This window comes from Pituophis catenifer, unplaced genomic scaffold (genome assembly GCF_029215685.1).
Source record: "Pituophis catenifer annectens isolate HBS135680 unplaced genomic scaffold, rPitCat1.0.hap2 SCAF_8, whole genome shotgun sequence".
NCBI lineage: Eukaryota > Metazoa > Chordata > Lepidosauria > Squamata > Colubridae > Pituophis > Pituophis catenifer.
Genome location: NW_027256888.1, coordinates 10,139,891 through 10,151,146, shown reverse-complemented (window position 1 = coordinate 10,151,146; position 11,256 = coordinate 10,139,891). Strand labels below are relative to the sequence as shown.

The window sequence follows — 11,256 nt, the reverse complement described above, 5'->3', positions numbered from 1 at the left end:
GACAATTTTAACTGGGGCTTATTGTGGGGGTAGGGCTTATATTAGGAGCATCCTGAAAAATCATGCTAGGGCTTATTTTCCGGTTGGGTCTTATTTTCGGAGGAAACAGGATAGGTCCCAGAAACAGCATCAGAAATGTATTTTATCTCCTGGCGTTGCATGAAAAAATGAGGCTGCTTTGATTTCCCTCATCGTGCATCATTTCTCTGCCCAGAAGGCAGATCATGGGTGCAAATCTTCAAGAATGTGAAGCATGACATGCTCAGACTCAAAGACAACAAGATCTGAATTTCATACATTTTCTGGGCCAGAGCTGGAAAAACTCCACCAGGAATTTTAGAGAAAGGTGAAGTTAATAGCTAAGTTTGGCCCGGGGTAAAATATGTATTGATTTCTTTGGCAGGCGCTCAATTTGTACACAGGACATACTAAATTCCTTGGGTTTTGCGGAGAATCTGACCATCTCTTGAAGAAGAAATATGCTACCATCAGGTCCAGTTTGAAACTTGCAGCTTAGGAAGAGGGACATTGTGCAAAATAATGCTATTTTGGAAACACATATCGTTGTGTTGGGCTTGACTTCTACAAAAACTCTTGGGAACAATTATAATAAAAGCAAAGTTTAAACGAACAGAAAAGCCAAGCTTTGCAAAATGTATTACGTGCTCCCAAGCAAATGTATTTACCATGTGGTCTAGGAATGCTTCAGGACTACTTGTAATCACAATATAGGTAGTCCTCGACTTACGACAGTTCATTCAGTGACCGTTCAAAGTTACAATGGGACTGAAAAAAAGAGAGATCAAAATTCAGAAGCTTGGCAACTGGTTCAAACTTATGATGGTTGCTGTGTCCCCTTTCGCGATCCCCTTTTGCGACCTCCTGATAAGCAAAGTTAATTGGGAAACCAGATTCACTGAACAACTGGGTTTACTATTAACAACTGCAATGGTTCACTTAACAATTGTGGCAAGGGAGGTCGTAAAACAGGGCAAAACTCACTAAACAATTGTTTAGCAACAAAAACTTTGGACTCAATTGTGGCCATAAATCGAGGATGACCTATAATCAAACAGCACCCGCGCACTACCGATAGCGAACTGGTAGCGCCAGGATTTAAATCCCATCTCTGGTGCCACTGTATCTTGGAACACTCTTTAAATGAACCGTTGTAAGTTGATGACAATCTGTATTCTCCATTTTGAAGCCTGCATTTCAGGTGTGCAATGACCTGTAAAGCAAACCTTCTCTAATTTAATTTAATTTAATTTAATTAATTAAATTTATATGCCGCCCCTCTCTGAAGACTCAGGGCGGCTGAGTCTAAGAGCAACAGATTCCTCTAAGAGGAACAGATTCCAGAAATAGAATAACCGAATAACTGAGTTGGAAGGGATCTTGCAGGACATCTCCTAAGCAGGAGACCTTACTACACCATTTCTCTTGGAATGATGTTTAACATTCTCACTTTTCATCCTGGTGGTGTTCCTGTTGATTGATTTTTTTTCCAGAGAGGCAGTGATGGAAATGGCCTGAAGGAGTTGATTGTCACTTCCTCGAGATTAAACCATGTTCTTCGTGGTAACGCACCGTGCTTTCTTTTCGTAGGCTCCTGCATAATCTCCTGCCAGAGTTTGCTTCCCGCTATTCTCCCAAATGAAGAGCAAATGGTTGTGCAGCTGAATGGCCCCTTCACGTTGAAATGTTCTGGAGACAGCGAAGTCAGCTGGCAACATCCCATCCCGGAAGGCAACCATTCCATAACCATCAGAAACGAAGAGAACAACAGTGGCCTTTTCGTGACCGTCCTTGAAGTGACAAACGCTTCGGCTTCTCTCACTGGATTATACATTTGTTATTATAATCACTCTCAGGAGGAAGATGGAGAGGTGGAGGGGAAAGAGATCTACATTTTTGTGCCAGGTGAGTTGATTTGAGTGGCGGTGGCGCAGTGGTTAGAGTGCAGTATTGCAGGCTCCTTCTGCTGACTGCCGGCTGCCTGCAGTTTGGCAGTTCGAATCTCACCAGCCTTAAGGTTGACTCCTCAGCCTTCCATCCTTCCGAGGTGAGTCAAATGAGGACCCAAATTGTTAGGGGCAATATGCTGACTTAGAAAGCGGTAAAGCGGTATATAAGTCTAAGTCAGGGGTCTCCAAACTTGGCAACTTTAAGGCTCAAGGTTGACTCAGCCTTCCATCCTTTCTAAGGTAGGTGAAATGAGGACCCAGTTTGTGGGGGCAATAAGCTGACTTTGTATAAATATACAAAAGGATGAAGGCTATTGCTGAGCACATTGTAAGCCGCCCTGAGTCTTCGGAGAAGGGCGGCATATAAATCAAATAAAAAAAAAAAAACTTGTGGACTTCCAGGATACCCATCTGCTACTCAAGGTAGTAATCTAACTTGTAGTAAGTAGTAGACCAGATAAGAAGCTTTAGCCGGTGTGCAGTTGCAGTTTACTTGGAAAAGAATATGCTAAGGACAGAATCATTCTTTTGTCATCTCTTGGTTAGATTACTACAATTCATCCCACATGGGACTTTTGATGTGGACCAGTCAGAAACTTCTGGCAGTCAGAACGCAATGGCCAACATGCTCACTGACCAGTCATTGTATTGTCACCTTACACTGCTGTTATGAGAACTGCTTCGGTTACCATTGTGCTTCAAGTACTGGGTGCTATTTTTTAAAATTCAGTATGGCTCAGAGCCTGGATTTCTGACAGACTGTCTGTCTCAGGTAGATTGTGCCTTCATAATAATCCATGTGTCTACTAAGGGTCCCCGCCTTCTGATTATAGCTGGGAAGACTCAGACATGGGTGTCCTCTGTGTGAGTTCTCCTTCAGCAGAAATGTCACACTAGTTTGTTTAGGGTGGCACCAGCTTGGCTGGGTGAGAGACGGATGAAATGGAATAACTCATATTACTGTACAACACATGGAATGGAGGCTCGAGATTGAAGTTATTACAGAGGTGGGCTGCTGAGGGTTCGCAGGAGAACCTCTAGCTAAGATTCTGTGCAGTTCGGAGAACCCCCAAATCCCACTCATGGCTGGCCCTGCCCACCCCACCCTACCCCTCCCCAGAGTCCCCACGTGGCCCGTTTTGGATGAAGGTAAGTGCAGGGCACGTGCGGAGGCTCAGAAAGGGTGAAAAATGGGCCTAGTAGAAGTTCGGGAAGGCCGGAAATGGGCTGTTTCTGGCCTCCAGAGGACCTCCGGAGCCTGGGGAGGCCATTTTCACCCTCCCAGAGGTTTGAGAAAAGCCTCCAGAGAACGGGGAGGGCAAAAATGCCCTCCCGACCATGGTGCAGGGGGCCAATTAGGCCACTCCCACCATGGCCACACCTACCCAGCAACCGGGCAGAGAACCCCTTGCTAAAATTTTTGAAGCCCATCCCTGACCTATTAATGTATGTATTTATTCCTATTGATGCATCAGAGTATCTCATTCTCAACAGATCCAGCCATTCCTTTTGTCCCAACCTCCCCAGAAGATTTGTTCATTGTTGCCAGCGAGGAAGACAATTCTTCAATTATCCCCTGTCGCACGACTGATCCTAACACTCAAGTCACTCTAATGAACAGAGAAGGAAAAATTCTCTATGCCTCTTATGACAACAGGCTGGGCTTCATTGGAAACTTCTCTTTGGGGTCCTATATATGCAAGACAACAGTCAAAGCAGTCGAATTCGAGTCCGGAGAATTTTTCATCTATGTTTACAAAGGTACATCTCTATGGGCTTTTCAATTGAAATGGATAAATTCAGGGATGGGATTCTACCAGTTTGGGCAAACCGGTAGTGCCAACGATCAGCTAGGAGCAAACCGGTTCACTCCGATGATCAGGTCGGCCCGCTCCTCTGCTCCTGCGCTTTACTTACCTTTATCTTCTCATCTGGTTGCCGCGCCTCAGCTGTGTTACTCCCGAGTGGTGACACAGAAAATTAGTATTTGTAAAACTGTGCACACGCTCACAGCGCGCATTAGGTGCGTGCATGCACAAAGTGTGCGATTACTGCAGTTGTTAAATCAGCAAAGTTGTTACAGGAATCTGTCTTCCCCACTGACTTTGCTAGTCTGAAGTTTGCAAAAAAGTGATCACATGACCCCCAGGACATTGCAACCGTCATAAATATGACTCAATTACCAAGTGTCTGAATTTGGATCACTTTACCATGGGGTTACTGCAACAGTCATTAGTGTATTCAAACAGTCATTTGAATTGGCCGCTAAATGAACTGTTGTAAGTTGAGGACTAGCTGGATCCCCTAGTTCAGGCGGATGGAGGCACTAGGTGCTGGAAGAATAATTTAGACAACGATGTGCCCTCTTCCACATCTACAACTAGATTCCTGCTTTTGAATCCCAAAGTTCCACCCTTATAATGATTCAAATATGTTATTTATTTTATACGGCAAAGAATGCTATTTGTTCCTTTAGCTCAACTCCCTCCCCAAATGCCTTGAGTTGGCCCCATGAATGACAGCTTTTGAAAATACTGTGATTTAGTTTAATAAATTTCTCCCCACACTTCTTTAATGTTGACGTTCTCCTTAATGCACGGAGAAAAATAAGGTATTCAAGAGAATGACGTTCTATGCATATTATTTCCTTAAAAACGTCTAATCCTCTTCCAGCTCCATCGTACCTTCATGTTGAAATTGAGTCTCCCAAGACTGTATATAAAACAGGAGAAACCATTTCTGTTACTTGTGTGGTCTTGGATAATGAAGTGGTGAACCTAGAGTGGAATTATCCAGGGAAAGCGGTAAATATCCCTCTTTGTTGTTGACTCAGTGACCGGAGGAGACCGTGGGTGGGGCTTTAATTCCTTATTCTATTTTATTTTATTTTTTTTAAAAAAGAAAATGTCAGGAGAAAAACATTTGGAAGAAAGGCCAATTGTTAAATGCATTCGCTTGGTCAACTGTCAAGACTGAATGGTTAGCAAGCATGCAGAAGTTTGCAGAATGTTATGCGGAGATGAGTAACACATGAGTTTGACAGGAAGTGGGAGAGTAAGAGTAAGGACACTTCCACAAACCTGGAAAACATAATAGGACAAAAATGGGTTTTGTATCGTTGCTCAGATGTTACACTTGTGCTGATGAAAGAACCTGATTATTTCCAAATGTCTGTAAGTCGTAATCCAAAGCAGGCTTCTCTAACATGGTCTCCTCCAGAAGGCTTGGACTCTCCAGCCTGCATAATTAGACAGCTTTGACAAATATGGAATCCAGAATGGGACTTCCTCTGAAAATTCTTGTAGACATCGAGGCTGCACAACATTTTCTGAAGCGATCTTATTTTAACGAGATTTCTGTCTTGACTCTCTGTTCCATTCACTCTCTCCCATATGCAGAAAAATAAAGGAATAATCACCCTTGACGACATCAAAATTCCAACCCAGAAGCTGATTTATAATTTAACCGTCCCAGATGCATCGGCGAAGGACAGTGGAGATTACGAATGTGATGTCCGACATGTGACCAAAGATTTTAAGAAAATGGAAAGGATAGCCATCTATGTCCATGGTAGAGTTTGTTTCCCTTTTTCACGCTATTGGTCATGAGAATGGCAACAGAGGTAGTCACGGAACTATTGTCTTCCTACAGATAAAGGGTTCATTCATTTGGAACCCCATTTCAAGCCCACGGAAGCTGTCAATCTGCACGAAGTCAAAAACTTCGTAATTTATGTCCACGCGTACCCAGAGCCTAAATTGTTTTGGCTGAAGGACAATGTCACTCTGATGGAGAATCTCACAGAGATTGTAACCAGTTCCAAGCAAATCCAAGAAACAAGGTAAAGGGACAAATCCATCATAGATTGATGGGTTTATTCACCATTGAATTCTCCATTTGTGAAAGAAGGTTTCTTTTCAGAAATTATTTCCTCTCCCTGCTGAATAATCTTCACTCCATGATACACCACTCTGAAAATTTTCTCTAGTTCTCAGGCTACATCATCCACTCCATTTTTGACTGATGATTTTGTCTTTGTCTCCCTAACCAGGGGTGGGATTCTACCAGCTTGGACCAGTTCAAATGAACTGGTAGCTCTGACGTTCAGCTGGGAACGAACCAGGGGTGAAATGCAGCAGGTTCTGACAGGTTCTGGAGAACCGGTAGCGGAAATTTTGAGTAGTTCGGAGAACCAGCAAATACCACCTCTGGCTGGCCCCAGAGTGGGGTGGGAATGGAGATTTTGCAATATCCTTCCCCTGCCACGCCCACCAAGCCACACCCACCATGCCACGCTCACAGAACTGGTAGTAAAAAAAAAATGGATTTCACCACTGGAGCGAACCGGTTTGCTCTGACGGTCAGATGGGCTCACCCATGCTGTTTCCCTATCTTCCCTTTATCTTCTCAGCTGATTCGCGCGGCAGAGCAGATTGCCGCGCCTCAGCTGTGTTTCTCCTCCGAAAAAATGCGGAAGTGAAGATTTTTTTCAAACTGCACACGTGTGCAAAGTGCACGATCATCGAACTGGGAGGATCCCACCACTGTCTCCAACCCTAACCTCCAAGGTCCAGACCTTTGATTCTAAGTATTGGTTGAACAGAACATAGAATAATTCTGGTGTATTCCTTATTTCTTTGTTGGTCGGTGTCAGATACACACTACAAAAACCACACAGCTTCTTGTGTTTTCCTTCCTAAAATGTTATTAACCTTTTTCATTCCAAATCATTGGAAAATATTGACTCTACACTTGCAACATGTCTATAATCGGAACTTTCTATTCCCACCCTCCCTGTTTTCTTCCCCTTCTGCTATCTCTTTCACTGTAACAGCAATTACGCCAGTTTCAAATCTCATGGGTTCATAACTGCAAACTTGCAATGTTTATAGAATTCTTTATTGGCCAAGTGTGATTGGACACACAAGGAATTTGTCTTTGGTGCATATGCTCTCAGTGTACATAAAAAGACAAGATTCATTCGTCAAGAATCATAAGGTACAACACTTAATGACAGTCATAGAATAGAACAGAACAGAATAGAACAGAACAGAACAGAATAGAATTCTTTATTGGCCAAGTGTGATTGGACACACAAGGAATTTGTCTTTGGTGCATATGCTCTCAGTGTACATAAAAAGACAAGATACATTCGTTAAGAATCATAAGGTACAACACTTAATGACAGTCATAGAATAGAACAGAACAAAACAGAACAGAACAGAACAGAACAGAATAGAATTCTTTATTGGCCAAGTGTGATTGGACACACAAGGAATTTGTCTTTGGTGCATATGCTCTCAGTGTACATAAAAAGACAAGATTCATTCATCAAGAATCATAAGGTACAACACCTAGTGATAGTCATAGGCAGTGGTGAAATCTAATTTTTTTTTACTACCGGTTCTGTGGGCGTGACTTGTTGGGCGTGGCAAGGGAAGGATACTGCAAAATCTCCATTTCCACCCCACTCTGGGGCCAGCCAGAGGTGGTATTTGCCGGTTCTCCGAACTCCTCAAAATTACCACTACTAGTTCTCCAGAACCTGTCAGAACCTGCTGGATTTCACCCCTGGTCATAGGGTATAAATAAGCAATCAAATCATACTAGGAAACAATCAATATAAATTGTAAGGATACAAGCAACAAAGTTACAGTCATGCAGTCATAAGTGGGAGGAGATGGGTGATAGGAACAATGAGAAGACTAATAGTAATGCAGCCTGAGTGCATAGTTTGACAGTGTAGAGGGAATTATTTGTTTAGCAGAGTGATGGCGTTCGGGGAAAAACTGTTCTTGTGTCTAGTTGTTCTGGTGTGCAGTGCTCTACAGCATCGTTTTGAGGGTAGGAGTTGAAACAGTTTATGTCCAGGATGCGAGGGGTCTGTAGATATTTTCACAGCCCTCTTTTTGACTCGTGCAGCATACAGGTCCTCACTGGAAGGCAGGTTGGTAGCCATTGTTTTTTCTGCAGTTCTAATTATCCTCCGAAGTCTGTGTCTGTCTTGTTGGGTTGCAGAACCAAACCAGACAGTTATAGAGGTGCAGATGACAGACTCAATAATTCCTCTGTAGAATTGGATCAGCAGCTCCTTGGGCAGTTTGAGCTTCCTGAGTTGGCGCAGAAAGAACATTCTTTATTGTGCTTTTTTGATGACATTTTTGATGTTAGGTGTCCATTTAGGTCTTGAGATATGATAGAACCTAAAAATTATTGTTCTGTGTAATCAGTCTGCTGCCTGTCTTTTGAGTAAGACTATAAGTCCCAATACCCCCCAGTTTTCTTTGGTTGAAGAGACGTAAGGCCAGTGATCTTAACTCTTGTCAGTGGAAAAAGGGATATAAATGCTATAAATTTGATTTAGGATCAGAGAGAAGAGATACGTCAGAATGGTGACATGTTGGTCTAATGAGTCTTTTCTGATACATATATTTTGGCTTCCATTAAAATAATTACTTGCTTCCTACTGTGGTGTGCTATTTTTTTAATCATAGTGGTTTTTTTTTTTACTCCTCTCACAGATATCAGAGTGTATTAAAATTAATTCGTGCCAAGGAAGAAGACAGTGGATATTATACACTAGTAGCACAGAATGAGGATGAAATCCAAAGATACACTTTCTCTTTGCTCATACAAGGTAAATTTGTAAAATGGAACAAGCCAATATCAATATCAATATCAATATCAATATCAATATCAATATAGGAGAATATTTATAGCTCAGGGTGGACATGAGGAGTCCTTGGTGCTCTCTGAGCTTGGTGGTTTTCTCGTAGACGTTTTATTACCTAACTAGGTAACATTGTCAGTGCTAGTAGCAAGAAAACCAGCTAGCTCAGACAGTACATCACATGGAAAGTGCATGAGGTATAAATGTAACATATCAAATCCAATGTGTAAATATAATATCGAGGAACAGTTTAGAATGCCAGATCAGCTATGAGGGCCAGTAGTAACACATCTCAAAATTCTTGTGATGATCAAACGAAGGAAAACGCTCCTTTGTCCATCTTGTCTGAAGGGGAACTGAAGTTTCACTTTAGTAGCACATTGAAGTAGGAAGATCAGAAAAGGAAAAAAAAAAATTAAATGGGCATAGATGTACTGGACCTAGTCAGAAAATAATAATAATGCGAAATAGTTTGCATTATCTACTTCCATCAAATTCACGAGTGAAACGGATTGACTGCATCATTCTAGCAATAATAATAATACCTTCAATGGACTCCCCTCTTCACATCATGAAATGCTTCGGAAATTCAGCCAGTAACTTAGCAAATTATGTAGGAAAATTGTGCTTGCTTGTTGATACCGGTGGGATGTTAGCCTGAGGATTTATTTCAGTTGACATACTATACTTAAACATCTGGTGTACTTGGCTGAAAGGCCAATGTAGTCCCATTCATGCGGTTTTAATTTAGAGAGAGGAAGGGGCACATTAAAGGGATCAGGAATTACAGAACAAAATAAGCATTTAGTGGAGAAACTTACCCCAATGACCATGTTTAAGGAAGAAATTTGGAAGGAGTTCATAGAGACCTGTTCCCATTCAGTGCTATCAGATACTTTTCATTTACTTGCGTCCTTAAAAAGAGCTTTAATTAATTGGCTCGTAGATGATAAATGTTTTCATACAACTTGCAGATGGTAAATGCTGCTTCGAGGGAGCTCTTCTCTCTGACACAGAGAGGAGTGTGTACAGTAGTGGCCGAAATTGTGGAAACCTTTTGGGAAAAGTGTATTTTTGAGGTTTGATGGCTAATAACACCACTTTTTTTTTTTTTTTGAGTTTCAAGATAATCCTATTTCACTGCTGGAATGGCCTGGGAATAGCCCAGACCTTAACCCCATTGAAAATCTATGGAGCCGACTAAAGACACTTGTTAGTCAGAAGTGACCCAGCAATAAATACTTAACTTAATAATAATAATTTTAAGTTGAAATAGTCAATTTAAGCCTTGATTCCTCACATTTTTTTCATAGAAATAAATAACTTTTTAACAGAAAACTTGTTAAAAACAATATCTTATCCAGTTGCCTATACTGTATTGTTGACAAAATGGTCCCAGATATTCTGTATTTAACAACAGAATATTGCTAATTCAGAAGGTGTAATTCCCTCTGGAATCAGTACTAATAGTGCTTCTTTAGTGACTGTTTGCAGTTATGGTGGTAACAAAAAGGTAACCAATCCTTGCATTTATGACCTTTGCAGGTCTGTGAATAGAATAGAATAGAATAGAATAGAATAGAATAGAATAGAATAGAATAGAATAGAATAGAATTTTTTATTGGCAAAGTGTGATTGGACATACAAGGAATTTGTCTTTGGTGCATACGCTCTCAGTGTACATAAAAAAAAGATACGTTCATCAAGAATCATAAGGTACAACATTTAATGATAGTCATAGGGTACAAATAAGCAATCAGGAAACAATATCAATATAAATTGTAAGGATACAAGCAACAAAGTTACAGTCATACAGTCATAAGTGGAAGGAGATAGGTGGTGGGAACGATGAGAATAGTAGTTAAAAGCAGAAAAGCAAAAGTAGTTAAAGCAGAGGAAAGCTGAAGTAAAATCATAACCACAGTCCTAGTTTCACAGCTTTCCTTGCTGACCAAGTTGTTTGTCCCAATTTTGCTCCGCTAAGAGAGGACTTCCCATAAACTATCAGTTCCCACTGAAAATGAAGAAATAGCTTGGCCTCATACCACTTATCTTCATGGTACTGATTTCCATATATATTGGATTTCAGTTCTCATGATTTGTAAGTATCCTGGGTATTGGGCCATATTGGCTGAGAATAAGGGAAGATCAACAGATCCCAAACCCATCAGATTAAAGAAAGTTTCCTTATGCAGCTTGTGACTCTGTTTAGTTGGGGGTACCTCTGGGAAAATGTCCAATGTTTTGTCATCTAAGTAATGCAATCTTCCTGTTTAGAAGTAAGTTATGGTGAATTACTCTCTGTTGTGGCCTGTCGGCCGCTGGCCCCTCCAGCAGCTGAATCAGATGAGGAGGAGGCATGGGAGTCAGGATCAGCATCAAAGCAACCTGAGAGCTCTGAGGGGGAAGAGGGAATGGAGCTATCAGAAAGACAGAGAAAGGGCGTGGTCCATCTGTCATCCCTCAGGTGGAAAGTCAACAGCCCCCAGGTCTGAAGGTGGCTGATGAGGAAGAGGAGGAACAGCTGGGTCCAGTGCCTAATGTGCAGAAGGCAGAAGAGAGGAGAGCAGTGGAAATCTATGGGCCGATTCTTGGGATGGAAGAACCATCGTCGCTAGG

The 11,256-nt window shown here is 41.7% G+C and overlaps 1 protein-coding gene across 1 annotated transcript in view; it reads left to right on the top strand.

The window, feature by feature from the left end:
• Window positions 1-1,226: 1,226 nt before the first annotated feature.
• Window positions 1,227-11,256, top strand: part of PDGFRA (platelet derived growth factor receptor alpha) — a 285,063-nt gene continuing 275,033 nt past the window's right edge. Inside the window, exons 1-7 of the mRNA XM_070948940.1 lie at window positions 1,227-1,233; window positions 1,609-1,923; window positions 3,462-3,728; window positions 4,641-4,771; window positions 5,366-5,537; window positions 5,619-5,808; window positions 8,489-8,604. Coding sequence (XP_070805041.1) covers window positions 1,227-1,233; window positions 1,609-1,923; window positions 3,462-3,728; window positions 4,641-4,771; window positions 5,366-5,537; window positions 5,619-5,808; window positions 8,489-8,604 — 1,198 coding nt within the window. The remainder of the gene's footprint in view (window positions 1,234-1,608; window positions 1,924-3,461; window positions 3,729-4,640; window positions 4,772-5,365; window positions 5,538-5,618; window positions 5,809-8,488; window positions 8,605-11,256) is intronic.